Raw genomic sequence first — 19,342 nt, forward strand, 5'->3', positions numbered from 1 at the left:
TATTTAATGTGATACTGAGATCTCCTTGTGCTGCTTTCACGTCAGTTTTAGGAAGTTTGAAGCATGTTAACAAGAAAGACACAGAGATGTGGAGTTCACATGTGTAATGCCAGTACCCAGGAGGCCGGGGCGGTACTGATGATGACTGTCTCAGGCCAGCCTGGGCTGGAGTGAGCCTCTGGCCCACGGGAAAGGGGAAAGAAGGAATATTGAGAAATTTTAGGGAAACTGAAACATCAATTATAGAGTATGTGTCTGCGCTGGAGAGATGGCTTAGCAATGAAGAGAAATGGCTTTTATTCCAGAAGACCCAGGTTCAATCCCTGACGTGCACATGCTCACAACCACCTGTAAGTCCAGTCCCAGGGAATCTGATGGCCTTTGGTCTCTTGTGCACCCCACACACAGTACATGGACATGCATGCAAGCAAAACACCATACATATTTAAAAGATAAAATTTTTAAAATATATAGATTTTTATTTTCAGACTTTATTTTGTGGATGTAGAAGAGATGAGTCTAATCCATGATACTTAATTTGTATTTAAATTTGTGCTTTTGTTTTAATTTCAACAGAAATTGCCAACAAACATTTTCGTTTTGCAGAAATGCTTTACTATAAAGTATTAGAATCTGTTATTGAGCAAGAACAAAAAAGATTGGGAGACATGGATTTATCTGTGAGTATAATAATTACGTATTGATCAACAAAGTAAGATATAACTTCATTCCTCCCTGCCCACCAACAAAAGGCTATTACAAAGAAAATGTGCGTGCCTTTAGGACTTAGAGTAGCTCCTCAGGAAACGTGTGTGTGGAACCCTCTGACCTTATTCTAACAGCATATGGTATATGGAATGAAATAAAGGAGGGATTCTCCCTGTAGCAGCATGTGGTATAACATGCATTTTAGAATAGGAGGACTCTGCTGATGTGTTAATTACTCCTTTATTGTTATGATAAAATACAACAACCAAAGCAACTTACAGCAGAAAGAGTTTATTTGGACTTAAAGTTGCAGAGGACTAGAGTCCATGTTGGCCTAGTGACGGTTGAAAGCCCACATCCGCAGCAGCAAACACAAGGGAGAGAAAGCAAACTGGGGATGCCATGAGACTTTACACTGTAAGGCCGGCCCCAGTGATGTACGTGGTTCAGCAAAGCCACCTTTCCTAAGTCTTCCCCACACAGCACCTAAAATAGTTCTAGCAAGCAGGGACCCCCGCATTCAAACACGGGGCCTGCTCATGCCGCCACAGTAGTCAAGCATTAAATCCTCAGGTTTAAGCTGAGTTGTTTAAGAACATGGAGATTTTATACAAGCCTAGCAGAAGGAAAGCACTGAAAGTTGACTTGATAGGGCTTCAACATAAACACTCAGTCATTCTTCTTCAGCTAAGATGATGATTGCTCTTATTTTCTGAGCAAGAAATATAAACAGCTAGCATCCTGGTCTACCCCTTTATTCCTACCTGCTTTGGACGCTGAAGGGGGAGAATCATAATTTCAGGACCTGCCAGGGCTCTGTGACAAGCTTGAGGCCATCTTGTGAAACTTTGTGAGACCTCTCTAGAACTAAAATGAGAACAAAATACCTAAGAAGGGCTGGGAATGAACTGCATTTCATTTGACTCCTTAGCAGTGCAAGGGCTTGGGAAGTATTATTTTTTAAAAAAAATTGTTCTTCCAAAATGACGTTTAATAAACCAATAAAATGTCTTGTAAATGCTAATATCTTACAATTGTACATAATTTTTATGGGGCAATTAAAAGGTGAAGCTAGAGAAAATTGGAAAAGTCCGATTTGTGAAGTTAGGCTAGGGACATGAACCGTGACACTCGTTCATGTGAAACGCACATGTGAAAATGCCAGAGTGTACCTCCTGGTTATCCACAGCTGTTTCACATTCATTTAAGAGAGAACTCTTTATAATTAAAAATGCAAATTTTGGAGCTGAGGAAATGGCTCAGCGGTTAAAAGCTGCTTCTGCAGAGGACCTGGGTTCAGTTCCATGACCTATATGGTAGCTTATAACTTTATAACTCCAGGTCAGGATGTCGGACGCACTCTTCTGGTTCAATAGACACAGTGGCATCAGAGTGTCCCACTGTGAACATGTATGTGAAACACTCACACGTGCAAAATAAATAATTTTAAAAAACAGTGCTAACTTTCAAAATGACATTTTAAAAGTTAAACAATTGGTCAGCAATTAATTTGAATTTCTTGTAACTGTTTATATTTAAATCTTTTTTCTTTTATTAAAAACGAGACAAGGTCTTACAATGTAGTACACATATGTCTTGTACTTAGTATAGCCTACATCAGTCTGACTATCTAAGCTTCCTGCCTCAGTCTCCCAAAATGCTGTGATTACATGGACAGACTACTATGCCTGACTTACATTTCTTTTTTGGTTGGTTTAACTTAGATTTTATCTGTGTGTTTTGACTGTATGTTCATATATATGCACTGTGAGTGTGTCTTTCTGTATGTATGGAGCTTCAAAGGTCAGAAACGGGGGTTAGCAATACCAAATGCTTTTAACTACTGAACCACCTCTGTACCCACATACATACGTATATATTATACACACACAAATATATGTACATATACATGTACACATATATGGTTACATATGGCTGTGTGCACTGACTTGACTGTGTGTGTTTACATACTAAATAGCATATAAACCATAGCTACAATTTAGGGACTAATATTAAGTGGGTGCCTGTCTATTGATGTAGATAATTTATTTTAAATTGTTTTATGCTAAAATGTACTTAAAACATTTTGATCATCTTGAAAGTCACATTTCAAGTTACATTAGCACGGTGGTAGCCATTATTTCCCACTGTACACCGTTAAAGACTAGTCTCCTACTTGCTTTCTCCCTGTCCCTCTGAGTACTGCCTTCCAGCCTTTGAGTCTTCCTATTCTCAGTTCCTTAGGTAGTTGGAATCATGTTACATTTGTCCTTTTATATTTGAGTTGGTTTTCTTGTCACTGTTTATCCATGTTCTGGGAAGTTTTACAATTTTTTCCTTGTGTTTTAAACCTTTTACTTGTGACTGGCTGACAGACATCTGGCTCACCCTGCCTCAGGCTGGTATGCACAGTGGTGTGCCAAGCCTGTCTTCTTCCTACAATGAGCACTGCTGTGTCGGATAGTGTTTCTGGAGACTGGACCCAGAACCCCACACAGGCAAAGCGAGTGTGCCACCACAGAGCTCCAACGCTAGCCCGTCCAGTGGTCCTGTGTGTCGTTTTCTGAGGGGCCAGCGTACTGCTCCCACAGCAGCATTTTATCATTTTGTATTTCATAGCATTTGTTTTTAAAAGGTCTTATATGCTCCTTTAATCTTTAATAAGAAGATGAGTGCAATTAAACTGTCTGGATATGAAATGTGTTTTCAGAGTAGGCTTCAGTTCTAAATGTGACTTTGTTTTATAGGGTGTTCTGGAACAAGATGCATTCCACAGGTCACTCCTGGCCTGCTGCCTTGAGGTGGTTGCTTTTTCCTATAAGCCTCCTGGGAATTTTCCATTTATTGCTGAAATATTTGATGTACCACATTATCATTTTTATAAGGTATTTAAAATTATACTGGTGATTTAGACTAACATCTTGTTAATCCACTTTGTTCATATTAAACATAAATCTATTAAATATTTAATAATCTCTACATAGAGAACAAAGTAGAGTCTTTGACCTGTGTAAACTCTTGTAATATATAGTAGTATGTCAGATCTCTTTTGGCTGAAACATTCAGCTGATTTTTTTTTTCCATCATCTGCCAAAGGACTCCAGAATACTATGATTGAAGAGCTACGTCGGGGATGGGGGGGCAGATGTGGTAGATTACACCTGTAACCCAGCACTAGGGAAGCTTAGGCTGGATTACATAGCAAGAGTTCTCAGGAAAGAAAAGCAAAGGAGCACATAAGAGGGGATGCTGGGACTGGAGGTATGGCTCAGAGCAGTTAAGAGTGCTTCCTATTCTTGCAAAGGACCTGAGTTCAGTTCCCAGCACCCACATTAACTCCAGGTCCAGGAGACCTGAAACCCATTTCTGACCTCATTCCCATACATACACAGGTCATAAACACACACACACACACACACATACACACACACACACACACACACACATACATACATACATACATACATACACAGATAAAAATAAATCTTTGTTAAAAAGCAGCATTCTTGTCACTAATTTTGTATAGCTTGTATATCTTTCTCATTTATAAAAATTTAATATTGCAAATATCTTTCAGGAAAAAAATAAGTTTTCTATGGTACTACTCATTTATTTTTGAGTCAGGGCATCACCTAGACCAGGCTGGCATTAAACTCAAGGATAGCTTAAACTATGAATTCTCTTGCCTCTAGCTCCTGAGAGCTAGGATTACAACCTCTACACTCTGCTTATGGTCAGAGACTTTTAATGTTGGTTTTTTTTTTTTTTTTTTTTGGGTTTTTTTTTTTGTGTGTGTGTGTGTGTGTGTTATCGATACTGGAAAGTGAGCCCATAGCCTTAAGCATTCAAGCACATACTCTATTTCTGACTATGCATCCACCTCTTAGGAAAAAAACTTACTGTTTTAAGGTTCAATGTATAAGGTATATTTTGTCCAAAATATTTTATATTATTCATATGTGTGATTATTTGCAAAACTATAAAAGGATCCGCAGCTTGGTACACATGGCATTATTAAACGTGTAACTTCTGGTAAATTGTGTGAGCATTTGAAAAATAATTAGATGCTCCACTTTGCTTTTATACTTTTGCATGCACAATCATAGTATCGCTACTCAATACGCTGGGCCTCTTCTTTGTTGCAGGTAATAGAAGTATTTATTAGAGCAGAAGATGGTCTTTGCAGAGAAGTGGTCAAACACCTCAATCAGATTGAAGAACAAATTTTAGACCATTTGGCATGGAAAACCAAGTCCCCACTGTGGGACAGAATTAGAGATAATGAAAACAGAGTCCCTACATGTGAAGAGGTTTGTGACATCTTAGAGTCTTTCTGTAAGGGCAGCACAACAGTATTGTTTATAACCCCATGATACAGAGAGTGGCTAGGGGTCTGCTCTTTGGGGTGTGGTTAGGGGTTTATTCCTGTATCGAAGAGGAACCTGTAACTACCTCAAGGTTTCTATGACAGTAAAGACTGAGACTGCTATTCTGGCCCTCCCAACACGGGTTCAGACTTAGTCTCCATATTGGCTTTGAGTATGTTAAGACTGAGATTTTAACTTTAGTAATTTTATTAATAAATAACTAACTGGGGCTAGAGAGACGATGGCTCAGTGCTTAAGAGCACTGACTGTTCTTCCAGATGTCCTGAGTTCAAATCCCAGCAACCACATGGTGGCTCATAACCATCTATAATGAGATCTGATGCCCCCTTCTGGTGTGTCTGAAGACAGCTACAGTGTTCTTATATATAATAAACAAACAAATCTTTTTTTTAAAAAAAGAAATAACTAATTGGACAAAAATTGTTTCTTTTTGCTTTAGACCATTATTGTCTTTCTCTCTGTCTTCCTTTTCTTTTCCCATTTCCTTTCCCTTTTCCCTTTCCCCTTTCTTCCCTTTTTCCCCTTTCTTCCCTTTTCCCCTTTTTTCCCTTTTCCTCTTTTTTCCCTTTTCCCCTTTTTCCTCTTTTTCCCTTTTTCCTTTCTCTACTTTTCCCTTTTTTCCCTTCTTCCCCCTTTTCCATTTTTTCCTTTCTCCCCTCTTTTCTTCCTTCCCCCTTCCCCTCTTTCTCCCCTTTTCCCCTTTCCCCCTTTTCTCTTTTCCCTTTCCCTTTCTCTTTCCTTTCCTTTTCTAGACAGGGATTCTCCAGGGAGCCCTGGCTATCCTAAAGCTCACTCTGTAGACCAGGCTTGCCTCTGAACTCAGAGACCCGCTTGCCTCTGCCTTCCAAATGCTGGGACTAAAGGTGTGTGCCATCACCACCTGGCTGTCACTGTCTTTTCTAGTGAAATGTTCTTTGACTGTTAAGATTTTGTGCAAACAATTCTTTATAGGTCATGCCACCTCAAAACCTAGAGAGAACAGATGAAATTTATATTGCTGGATCTCCTTTAACCCCGAGAAGGGTGGGTGAAGTTCGTGCTGATGCTGGAGGACTCGGAAGAAGTAAGTTTAAATTACAAAGAGGAATCTTTTGGAGTCTGGAATTTAGATACCTAAATCCCATCTAAACCTGTAGTTAAAATTAATAGGCTATGCAGAGCAAAGAATATTCTGTGTCCTTTTGTGACATAGTGATCACTTAATGCTTTTTCTATGCAGAGGTTGGGACAGGGTCTGTATAGCCCAGGCTGGCCGTGAACTTGCTATATTGCCAGTGATAAACCTGGACTTCTGACTGTCCATTTTCCAAATGCTGGATTCCGGGTATATACCACCACACCTGACTTAAAAATGCTTTTAAGGAATATTAAAACATTTGAAAATATGTTGAGAGGTTTGCTACATAGCCCAGGCTGTCCTTGAATCCTACATTGTTTTGCTCACCTCCAACCCCCAACAAAGATTCGGGGAGTGCCATGAGTATCTTTTTAGAACACTTTACATTTACTCAGGTAGATGCAGATAAGCCAGTGAGACAGGATGGCTCCAAGAGAGGAGCATGTTCAGCGTCATCACTGGGGCTGTGCTGTGCTACTTAAGGTTAATAGGACATTGCTGCTGGCCCAAGAAATACTGAAAACCTGGCTTATGTTCTAGCTAGCTCCTTAGATGACTGCCTAGGTGCAGGGTTTATATTCCCCTGATTGTCTTTTCCTTTTCCCCCTGGTGCTAGAGATTAAAGCCAGGGCCTCCCAAATGTAAAGTACACATCCTACTCCTGAGTACACACCAGCTCCTCAACTATTTTCAAAGAACAGTTTTATATATACATGTGTATGTGTCCATATATATATATATATATATATATATATACCTACTCAGTAAATATGGATGGTACAGGTGTGGTGGCAGGCTTCCATAATCCCAGCACTTAAAAGCTAAGGTGGGAGGATCTTAACTTTTAGGCCATTCTGATTTAGCTACACGAGACTGTCTCAAAGCAGTAATGAACAACAGAAAACCAAACTAACTCACCAATTAAATGCTTTTTGAAATCTTTATTTTAAAATTGTACTTAGATTCATGTGTATGAGTCTTTCACCTTTGTGTACATCTGTGTACCATGTATGTACCTGGTGCCTGCAGAGGTCAGAAGGTGTTGGATCCTCTGTAAGTAGGTTATGGATAGTTGTGAGCCACCCTGTGGGTGCTAAGACCCAAACCTGCTAAGACCTAAATCTTCTGGAAGAGCAGTGCTTTTACCTGCTCAGCCACCTCCAGCCTTTCCTCGGTTTTGAAAGAACAACAGTAATGGTTTAACTACTTTTCAGTCAAACAGGTTTGTCATTTTTCTTCCCAAGTCTATGAATTAAAGTTTGACATTCGGGCTGGAGAGGTGGCTCAGTGGTTAAGAGCACTGACTGCTCTTCCAGAGGTCCTGAGTTCAATTCCCAGCAACCATATGGTTCAATTCTCACAACCATCTGTAATGAGATCTGATGCCCTCTTCTGGTGTGTCTGAAGACAGCTACAGTGTACTTATAAATAAAATAAAAATTATATAAGCCATTGAATTATATATCTGAAGTGGGTGAAATGTGAGTCAAATCTCAATAAAACTGCTTAAAACTAAGTTTATTAAATCTAAACCATACATGTCTACCTTCCTAAAGAATGTGGGGTGTTAGTAATCCTCCCTTTGTGGAAAAAGGCTGATGAATATTCATAGAAAGCTGAAGGAGAAAAGCCACAGGATGGCAGGCACATCATCCTGTGTCCTCACAGGTAGTGTCTTTGTTAAATGTGAATGAGAGGCAGGACTCTTCCTTTGTGACATGCTTCCAGTCACTTCCCACTAAAATAAGTCTGGGTGTGCCAAGACTTCCATACATTTTATTTGCTTTTAAAATTATGAAGCATTTCAAACACACCGAATTTCCTTTTGAATAGGAGCTTAGATAGAAGTCAGAACTGTCCCTTTGTTAAATAGTCTGATCTCTTTTGATTGTAGGTATAACATCTCCAACCACATTGTATGACAGGTACAGTTCCCCAACAGTCAGTACTACTAGAAGGCGGCTATTTGAGGATAGTCCCTCTGAAGGAAGCACGTCTGGGCGCATCCCCCCACAACCCCTAGTCAACGCTGTCCCTGTGCAGAATGTATCTGGGGAGACTGTTTCTGTCACACCAGTTCCTGGACAGACCTTGGTCACCATGGCAACAGCCACTGTCACGGCCAACAATGGACAAACAGTGACCATTCCAGTACAAGGTAAGGAAGGCAGAATTAGGGATTGAGTCGTCGGGCATTTGTCAGAAAGTCACCTAAGACTTGGGAAGTGTCCGTCCAAATTGATGATGGAAGAAGGGGCGGAAAGGAACAAGAACTTCATGTCAATAGCTCTTTTCTTCTTTGTAACAAACTTCAGGTATTGCCAACGAAAATGGAGGGATAACGTTCTTCCCAGTCCAAGTCAATGTTGGGGGCCAGGCACAGGCTGTGGCTGGCTCTATCCAGCCCCTCAGTGCTCAAGCTCTGGCTGGAAGTCTGAGTTCCCAACAGGTGACAGGAACAACTTTGCAAGTCCCTGGTCCAGTGGCCATTCAGCAGATTTCCCCTGGCGGACACCAGCAGAACCAAGGCCAGCCATTAACCTGCAGCAGTATCAGGCCACGGAAGACCAGTTCTTTATCACTTTTCTTTAGAAAGGTAACTTTTCAAGTGCCCTTACTAGAGCCCAGGCCCGGGAAGGGTAAGCATTAAACAAGGTTTGAAATATTCTTCTCTCTGCTAGGTTTACTACTTAGCTGGTGTCCGCCTTCGAGATCTTTGTACAAAACTTGATATTTCAGATGAACTGAGGAAAAAAATTTGGACCTGCTTTGAATTCTCTATAACCCAGTGTCCTGAACTTATGATGGACAGACATCTGGACCAGTTGTTACTGTGTGCCATTTACGTGATGGCAAAGGTCAGTACTATTTCCCTCTCTGGAAAGGCAATGGCGCTCCTTCGTTACCCAGAACATTTTTAAATAGCCACTTGCCGAGTCTTACGTTCCAAATATGTGCTGTCAGCAGAGCTTTATATATTTCATTTTATAGACATTGGGCAGTAATTTTTATCCATCTATTAATAGACATGTGGACAGTTTCTGGCAACACTGTTGTATGCATTGTGGTTGATATTTTGTGTAGACACAGGCTTCCATTTCCCTGTAAATGCCTAGAAATGGATCATGTGGGAATTGTGTGTCTAAACACTTAGGAACTGCCAGGCTACTTTTCAAAGGGTGGCCCCGTAATTTTATATCCCTATGCACTATATAAAGTTCTTAACTCCTCTAGTTTCTCATCGGTACTTAAAAAAGATTTCTTATGTTCTGACTTATCTTCACGTGTGGTACGTATGAGATTCAAGCCCGGCCGCACTCTTCTTATGTTGCTTTCTGGGCGCCACACGCCACGGCATTATTCATGCCATGTCTCCCCCCTGAATAAACGGTGTTGGTGTGTTTGTGGGATCAGTTCTCGTGGGCACACAGGTTATGTGGAGGTCGTTGATTTGATTATGTTATCTGCCCGTCACAGTACTTTATGCTCTCAATGACGCTTACTCTTTTGTAAATTTTAAAACTGGGAAATGTGAGTCCTGATTTTATTTTGTTCTTGATTATTTTAGCTATTCTGAGCCCCTTGGAATTTCATAAAAGATTTAGAATCAAGTTACTGTCACAAAAGAGTCACATGAAAATCTATAGATCAATTTTGGGGATTTAGTCATCTCAAGTTCAGTCTTCGGGAGGATAACATGTTCTCACATTTGTTTAGGTCATAGATTTTTAACAATGATTCATGCTTTCCAAGTGTAGCTCTCGCCCTTGCTATTTTTCCTGTAGGTTTTGGTGGTATTGTAAATGTAGCTGTTTTGTTTTTGATGTACTCATTGCAAGAGTACAGAAAAATGTTGGATTCTGTACCTTGACTTAGTATCCAGCAGCCTTGCTAAGATGGTTGCTTTTTTGTGGTGCAGGGATTGAACTTAGGGCCGTTAAATGCTAGACAAGCACTGTACGCTCAGCTTAGTCTCCAGCCCTGAACCTCTTACTGGGTTTTAAACCTATTTTGTGTCAACTGTTTTTATGTGCAGATTATGCAGTCGTAATAATTGTACAATTACTTGTCCAAATTCCCTTTCTTTCTTAATTGCCATGATTAGAGCATCCAGTGCAAGGTTAGGAGCAGAGATCCTGGTATGTCTCCTGGCCTTGCAGAGAGAACAGTCTTTCCCTACTGCATTGGCATTAATCTCCCACCTCAGTGACCTCAGGTAGATTGCTTCCACCCAGTGAAGAGCTTTCGCTTGTTGAGTATTGTTTCATGAAAAGGTGTTGGATGTTATTATATTAAAGGCCTTTTTCTGTATTCATTGTGGGTTTGATACACTAATGGTGTAGTATACTACATTAGTTGGATTTCATGTTAGATCACCTGCATTCCCTTTGCAAATCTTTTACTTGCGACAACTTTATTTCATGTTTGGTTTAGGAATTTGTTGAGGAATTTTGTGCTTATTCATAAGCTGTCGACTGGAATTTTATTGCATGGCTTTGTCTGATTTTGTTCCTGGGGTAAATCTGGCCTTTTAGAAAGATGTTTCCTCTTATTCTCTGTGAAGTTTGATATTAACCAAGAAGTCCCTGGAACCTGATCTTTTCTTTGTGGGTAATGTATTGAACTCAGCTTTGTTGGTCTTATAGGTCTGTTTGGTTCACCTATCACTTCTAGAATAAATTTTGGCAGTGTATATCTTTTAAGACACTGTTCCCTGAGTTAAGGACATGTAATTTTTTTTTTTTTTTTTTGGTCCTTTTAGGTTCATAGTTAAGTTCTCTTTTATTTCTGATTGTAATTTGAATTATTACCCTATTATTATTTTCTTCTTTCAGCTTACTTTGGCCTTTAATTTTTTTTTTTTTTTAATTTGGTGTGTGTGTGCACGCATGTGCACAGGGCCAAAGAACAGTTTCCAGGAGTTGATTTCTATCTTCCTTTAGGTCATTAGTCTTGCATCTCCATTTTTACCCACTTTATGCTACAGGATCTTAGATTTTTTTCCTAATGCACTAGACAATAAGGTATATAAGTGTATGTTTAGTATTATAGTATATTTTTTCAGTGTCTTTAAAAACTGTCTTAGTATGCTTTGTAAGCATGGCACTAACTACAAAGGCAGGTGTTACATTAGCTATATCTCAGAACTTGGCATCAGCTACGTTTATCTCAAATTACACTTGATTCTCCTATGACTCCTAGTTAGCTTGCGTGTTCTGCGGGACTATGTGACTTCCAGTTTTGTGAGTTTCCCAAACTTCTCTCTGTTGCTGATTTCTAGCTTCATTTTGCTGCCTGAAAAACACTTTTATGTATTCCAGGTCTTTTAAATGTATGTGGGGGTGTTTGTGTGCTGACGACTGGGTCTCATGCACCCCAAACCAGTCCTGGACTTCCTCCATTCCTAAGTGCTAGAGTTACAGGCATACGCAGGCATGCCAGTTTTACCCGTGCTGGGGACTGGACCAAGGCTTTGGGCATGACAGTCAAGCACAGTACCGACTGAAAAATGTCTCCAGCCTCTGACATTTGTTTAGGTAAATACTCTATTGCTGTCAGGAGAACAGAGTGCTTTCTAGGTGTTAGTTAGGTCAAGTTGTTTAAAGACGTGTTTTCTCTTTGATCTTCTGCCTAGATCTGCTACTGTTCAAAGTTCTGTGGTATTGAAATCTCTAAATATTTTTAGGTTGTCTATTTACCCTTTTACTGCAGTGGGGTTCATGTTTGGTACCCTATTAAGAGGTATACTTATTATATAGCTTTTTTTGATGGGCTGATAAGCTAATTCTTCAGTAATATTTGTGTTGGTTTCTAAAACATTTGCAGCTTTCTTCTGACTACTAAGTTAACAGATCTGTTGTTTACTGTCCAATAATCTGTCTCCCAAGACAACAGTCTGATTTTTCCCAGTCTTACAGCTATTGTGTTTATTCCATGTTTATTGATACTGCCTCGACTCCCTTTGTTTTCCTTGTTTTCTATGTGTCTTATATACACACATTTCATTTTATGTATAGCCCTATTTCAGATTTGCTTTTCTTTGAATTAGGTATTTTCTCTTGGAGATTTTTAGTAATGTGTTTGGGTTTTTCTATATATTCTCTCTCTCTCTCTCTCTCACACACACACACACACACACACACTTCTCAGAACCTAGCCTCAAATATATATATGTATGTATGTATGTATGTATGTATGTATATACATACATATATATGTATGTCTGTATGTCTGTATGTATGTATGTATAGTCCATTGGAGGTACTGCATTTTTGCAAGTCCACCATTACCTTGATTCAATGGTATGACTTAAAGGAGCCAGGAAAAGGCATGTGTGTATTTATAGCTGCTGTTATGTTACCCTTACTTACAGTTCTGCTTATTGGTTCCTGTGGGTTTAAGTGGCATCTGCCACCACTTGTCTAATAGCCCTACCCACCACCTGTGTACATTCTTGGTAACTGTCTGTTACAGCTGTAATAATACATCATACACACTGTTTTAGACAATCACTCTTTTTAATTAAGATGAATATGCATTTACCATCCTTGCAGTATGTTAATATTTTACAAGTGTTCTGGCCTTTTTCGTGTTTTCGTGTTTTCTGTTTTTAGCACTTTCTATTGCCTTTCTGTGGGGGTTGCTGTTAAAAGTAAACTGTGTTTATCCACTTCTGAAGAATGTTTTGCAGTGTACAGAAAGCTTTTCTTCCTGCCCACTCTGAATCTGTTGTTCTACTTGTTTGGTTTCTGATGAGAAGCTCTTACCTTATTGGACTTTCCCTGTAAAGGGAAAATTGTTTTGATTCATCTTTACTATAATAAACCTGATATGGATCTCTTGATTCGTCTACTTTTTCTTGCTCTTTCTGGATGCACACATTAATGTTTTGAAGTAAACTTGGATGTGATCACCCTTTTTTATCCCAGCATGCTGTTATGTAGCCCAGGTGGCCTAAAACTCTTGATCTCCTGCTCCTGCCTACCATGCTGCTCAGCTTGGTCTGCATTTCTTTGGACATCCTTTCTTGCTTCTCTGCCTCTGTCCTCCTCTGACACTCTGGTTCCATGAACACTGATATGCTAACTGGTGTCCAACAGTTTTCTGAAGCCTTTTCTCTCTCTCTCTTTTTTTTTTTTTCTGTTCTTCAGACAATACACTTCCTCCATAGGTAAGTGTTTTTGTTTCCTCCTTTGCCGGTTCAGATTTAACAACTTCCACTTGTAGTCACATTTCAGCTTAGCTATTGAACTTTTCTGCTCCAGGTTGTGGTTTACACACTAGCCTCCTTACTAAAGTTCAGGTTTTCATCAATAGACGGCTGTTCATTTAATAGAGTGGCAACAGATCCACTGAGCTGCTCACTGTCATGAAGATCTCTCTAAGCATTCTCACTGCCTGTAGGTCACAAAAGAAGACAAGTCCTTCCAGAACATCATGCGTTGTTACCGGACTCAGCCACAGGCCCGGAGCCAGGTAACCATGTTTTTCCTCAGGGCTGAAAGTAAAGCTTAAGTCTGTGATGAATTAAACAAACAAAAAGTTAGCTATAGTTAGTTCTGAGCCATTTACCCCGAAGGAGTCACAAGGAAGAATCTAAGGGGATTGGCTATTTTCATTTTTAACATTGCTGGCATACAATTCATGCAAGTTCTTTAAAGCCCCCTTCCTTCAGAGGCAATGATGTAAACATTTATTTTTATGTATAAGGTGTATCACCTGCATGTGTATCTGCACCACACAGGTAACTGATGCCCTCAGAGGCTAGAGGAGGGCATTGGAGCCTTCGGCACTGAAGTCACAGACTGTTGTGAATCTGTGATTGTGGTTGCTGGGAATCAAAACTGGGTAAAACTGGGTCCTCTGGAAAAGCAACCAGTGTTCTTAACCACTGAGCCATCTCTCCATCCCATAACGTATTTCTTAATTTAGAGAATCGTGAACGCCATACAAATTTAGATGTTAACTGATTTTTATGTCACCTTTTAATCTGGTTTAATAAAGCACAGTAATAAATGAAGACAACCTTGAGTAATAATGTAGATTTTTAATTTTCATTCAACATTTTCTTAGTTACTGTGCTTTATTAACGCAGACTAAAGCTGACATAAAAATCAGTCACTGAAAACCAATAATGTTGTCAAACCTTTGTTTTAGGCAGTAGGTGGAATGTGAAGTGAGATAGGCTCAGTCCCAGTTGTTAGTGAATCCTTTCTATGATGACATCACAAGGCAAGCGCTATTGTTGAGACAGAGTACATAGTTCTGGGTGACCTAGTAGTCGCTGTGTAGATCAGGCTGGCCTTGAACTCATAGATATGTCTGCCTTCGTCTCCCAAATATTGGTACTGAAGAATGTACATACACACACACACTAAATCCTAGAGAATCAGAGTACCTGTTTATTGTATTAACAAGTACTGCAAGCAGATACATAAAAGGTTTTGTTTTCTTTTTTGAGATAGCAGCCCAAATTGGCCTTGAACTCACAACACTCCTCCCTTAGGCCTCTGAGTCCTGGGATCACAGACGTGCCCAAAGCCTAACTTGGTTGCAGTTCCTAACATTCCCTGAAGACAACTATTACTGTGTGGATTTTGTGAGAACCAAGTACCATATGTTAAGGTCCTATCATCTAGCACATACTCAGTAGATGCTAGTTAGCATCTCCTTCTCACTGTCTCTTTAAAGGTGTACAGAAGTGTCTTGATAAGAGGGAAAAGAAGAAACTCCGGCAGCAGTGAGAGCAGAAGCCATCAGAATTCTCCAACAGAACTAAATACGGACAGAGGTAAAGATGGATCTTTATTAACATCTATGTGTTTAGGTCAAGAAGACTAAGAATTCTAGACTAAAGTTGTTTATTCTCAAGTTTTTGGAATAAACTAAACAGAGGCCAGTTGTTCTTTGTCCCATGCTTTGAGACACACAGAGAACAACTATGTTTCAGATAGGAATTTCCAGCCTGAATTCCAGAAAGAGCTTGCCTGTCAACTAGACCTGTGCTGTATAAATGCTGTTCCTAGTTGTTGACCTAAATCTGTTTGTACAGGGCTCAGATTCAAGAAACCTCTATGGAGTTTACTAATATAAACTATGCAGTTAACCTTTGGTATGGTTATGATAATGAAGTTATTAGTATTTTTGAGCTTTGCTCCTTGGTATGAAGAACCTAGCTCAAGATCCAGGAGTGGTGGCCCATGCCTGTAATCTCATTCCTACCAAGTCTAAGGCAGGAGGATTAGGAGCTCCAGACCTTCCTGGACTATAAAGTGAGACCATCTCTTATTGGATAATAATCACCACTGCCACCAAGGAGTGCCTAGGGAGATAGGTCGGTCAGTCAGTAAAGTATGCACTACACAAGGATGTGGACCTGTTTCCGAGGCATGATAGCAAGGCAAGCATTTGCAATTGTAGGTCTGGGGAGGCAGAGACTGGGGGACTCACTGAGATGTGCTAGCTGCCCACCTAGTGCAGCTGGTGTGCTTCAGGTCCCATTGAGGTCTCAAACAACAAGGTAGATAGCTCCCAAGGAAATGGTACCTCAGGTTAGCCTGTGGCCTTCATACAGGTGTGTATCTTCATACACATGAATGGCACACACCAAACCCTGAAGAATCAAAGTGCCTGCTTATTGCCACTGATGATGAGTGCACACAAATAGCTGTTTCCCCCTTTCCCTAGTGAGCTATTTTCAAACAATCCATACCAAGCACCCTTTTGTTCTCTTGGCTGCAGCCAGTAGAGACTCCAGTCCAGTTATGAGGTCAACCAGCACCTTACCAGTTCCACAGCCCAGCAGTGCCCCTCCTACACCAACTCGCCTCACAGGTGCCAACAGTGACATTGAAGAGGAGGAAAGAGGAGACCTCATTCAGTTCTACAACAACATCTATAGGAAACAGATCCAAGCGTTTGCCATGAAGTACTCACAGGCAAACCCACAGGTAAGTAGGGCAGTGCTCACAATGCTGCTTCTACTCCTGAGTGGGAGGAATCTGAGGTTTTCCATCATAAACTAGATTTACAAAGAATTCTTTAAATAAAACGAATAACGTCTCCAACACATCATACCAAGGCACTAACCAAATAAACTTTCTCTGTGCATCTGTCACCTCATATAATAAATGTGAGTGGTAGTAATTAATAGTTTATCTGATTGCTGTGAGGATTAAATGTAATGTATAAAAATGCTTAACATAGGGGCTGAATTAAACACCTTGCAAGTGTTAAGTCTCTTTAGTTCTTTGGTTGGTGCTGATCTATCACTGTTCAGCTTTCAGAAAGCTTTTGATTCATTATGCCTCTTCACTCGATAAACCTGGCTAGGACAGTTTATTCTCAGAATTACTTGTTTTCAACAGACGGACACTCCTCCCGTTTCTCCCTATCCATTCATAAGAACGGGCTCCCCTCGACGAGTACAGTTGTCTCAAAGTCATCCTATCTACATTTCTCCACATAAAAACGAAGCAATGCTTTCTCCTCGGGAAAAGATTTTTTACTACTTCAGCAACAGCCCATCAAAGGTAAGACAGCACAAACGGTGTTAACTAACTCTAAAATGCTTAGAAAGCTAGGACCAGTTCTTGTGAGTGTAAAGACTTCCCAGAGCAGTACAACTGCTAGACATCAGAAGCCTTAAGTCACAATGGGCAGACCCAGGATCTGCTGGTTCTGAGGACATCAGGGTTGGAAATAGAGAAACTGTTTTTCTTGCCTCCTTCCCAATCTGTACATTCTGAACATTGAGTTTTCTTTCGTTAGTAAAGTTTTATTTTTCTGCTTCTGTTCAGAATAGGAACTTTAGACTCTTAAGCTGGTTACCAAGTTGTTTCTGATGTAGTCACTTGTGAAAATGGAGAGCTCAGTGATAGACATGTGGTAGCATCTGTTTCAGTCTGAGCAGGGAAACTTGAAGCTTAATGGTGAAGTTACCTAGTTCCTGAGACATGGAAGCAGAGACGGGGAGCAAGTAGTGTCCTTAAGGCAAAGGCTGTCTCACTGGGAGTTATGTAGACTGGGGATGGAAGAAGCTGTGGTGATACAGCTTGTGCCTTTATCACTGGGTTGTGCTTGGGGGACCATGTGACAAGGTAGGGCTGGGACTTAGTGTGGTGCCTATGTTGATGACACTGGAGGTTACCACTCTATTTGGCTTGTTGCTGCTCATCGCTGACTGCACCATCTCCCCAACCCTCTTACCTCTTTGATTCCTGTACCCCCTTACCACTACAATCCATCTTGGAATGTATTGGGTTAAAATTGCAAGTTTTATAGGAAATACTGTCCAAATTTTAGGAAATTTCATCCCTCTGCAGTTGCTTTTGGGATCAATTGCTATCAATCTGTTTGTAGGTTTTACAAACAACCCCAGTAAGATCATCTGAAAATAAGATGTAAAAAAACTTATGCAATTGCTTCAAATGTGAAGATATAAATGACAATCCTGCTGGATGGTGGCAGCACGCACCTTTAATCCCAGTACTCGTGGGGCAGAGAGAGACAGATCTCTGAGTTTAGGGCCATCCTGGTCTACAGAATGAGTTCCAAAATTGCAATCCAAATATCTAGTAGCTGATGAATAAAATATGTATGTTACCAAAAGTGAAGTACTACTACACTCTTCTGTGTGGGTAACCCCTATGGACACAACATTGGGTAGGAAGACTGCACATGACCTACCCAGGGGAGACGCACACAAGGAACAGATATACAGAGGTAGAGAGCAGACCAGTGGTTGTTTGGGAGAAAAGGAAGCATTTCTGCTAACGATTTCTTTGAGAGCACTAAGGGTGATTGTACCATGCAGCTGTCATGGAGTCACGCACGTAAATTATATCTCAATATGGCTGCTGTAAAGAAAATGCTCCAAACGCCATGCTAGCACCAAATACAAGCGAAGTGCAGCAGCTGTGCAACAGGAAGACTGGGATCAAGAGCAGTGAGGCCCAGAGATTCCTAGCCCAGGAATCCAGCTCAGTGGTGAAGCATCGCTGGCCATGTATGAACTCTCAGCTGTGAGGAGAGGAAGTGCACTCATGTGTAGAAGTCAGCACAACTGGTGAGGACATAAAATAAATACGCAGCATCCTGCATGGGGAAGGGGTGTTTTTACAAAGGTACATCATACTCTGGACTACACAGACACATTCTAGTATACTGATGAACACCAATCTTATCTATGCTAGGCAGGTCTTCCACAGAATTCATTTCCACATACATAATAAATTAAAGGATTCAAATAATGCATTTTTTTTGGCCATACTGGCAATGAATGCTATCTGGAAACCTCTAAAGTTTTGGAAGCTTAATATCAGACTTCTGTGGGTCAAAGAAGAGATCACAAGAGAAAATGAAAGCATTTTATATTTATGAGAATCTACAATGTTAAATTGCATGTGTCTTAGTCACTGTTCTATTGCTGTAAAAAAAAACAAAAATACCATGACTAGTCAAAATCCCAGCAGAATTATTTGTATAAACAGGCAAAGGAATCAAATAAACAACTTTGAAAGAGTTGGGGGGTTCACGCCATCTGATTCTCAGGTTTAATATAGTGCGAATCCAGAGGTCAGCACAACACACTGGATCACACTGTGTATGCATGATGAGCTACTTCTTTCAGAAAGGTGCTGTAGCAGTTGTAAAAGTCATGTCAACAGATGGTGCTAAACTGAGTGGCAATCTATGTTTTGTAACGATCATAAATTCATATGCATGACTTGTGCCACATGGAAAACTTAATGCCAACAATCACAGATATAAATTTAAAACCTACAACTGAAAACTTATACAAAACATAAAAATAAGCTGTATCTCATTACAATTAAGAATTTGTGCTCTTAATGTTAGAGGGGCCAGAGAAATAGATCAGGCATTAAAAGCACAAACTACTCTTGCAGAGGACCCGAGTTCAGTTCCCAGCACCCACATGGAAGCTCACAACTGTCTGTAACTCCCCAAATCTGACACAGACATACATGCAGGCAAAACACTAATACACATAAAAATAAAAATATAACAAAAAGCAATATTAGAATGAACAAAGAAGGCATGGCTGGGGGAAAAAAGCGAGACATTTCATTTCTGGTAAAGGATCTGTACTGTTACCAGTTATCTTAGT

At 40.2% G+C, this 19,342-nt stretch overlaps 1 protein-coding gene across 1 annotated transcript in view; it reads left to right on the plus strand.

Moving 5' to 3' along the window:
• The window catches only part of RBL2 (RB transcriptional corepressor like 2), a 45,016-nt gene that overhangs the window by 23,709 nt on the left and 1,965 nt on the right, over positions 1-19,342 (plus strand). The window contains exons 11-21 of the mRNA XM_080937057.1: positions 577-680; positions 3,456-3,593; positions 4,854-5,018; positions 6,048-6,159; positions 8,108-8,371; positions 8,529-8,809; positions 8,895-9,071; positions 13,618-13,689; positions 14,905-15,004; positions 15,955-16,163; positions 16,581-16,745. Coding sequence (XP_080793183.1) covers positions 577-680; positions 3,456-3,593; positions 4,854-5,018; positions 6,048-6,159; positions 8,108-8,371; positions 8,529-8,809; positions 8,895-9,071; positions 13,618-13,689; positions 14,905-15,004; positions 15,955-16,163; positions 16,581-16,745 — 1,787 coding nt within the window. The remainder of the gene's footprint in view (positions 1-576; positions 681-3,455; positions 3,594-4,853; positions 5,019-6,047; positions 6,160-8,107; positions 8,372-8,528; positions 8,810-8,894; positions 9,072-13,617; positions 13,690-14,904; positions 15,005-15,954; positions 16,164-16,580; positions 16,746-19,342) is intronic.

The sequence above is a fragment of the Micromys minutus genome, assembly GCF_963924665.1.
Source record: "Micromys minutus genome assembly, chromosome: 24".
NCBI classification, from domain to species: Eukaryota; Metazoa; Chordata; class Mammalia; order Rodentia; family Muridae; genus Micromys; species Micromys minutus.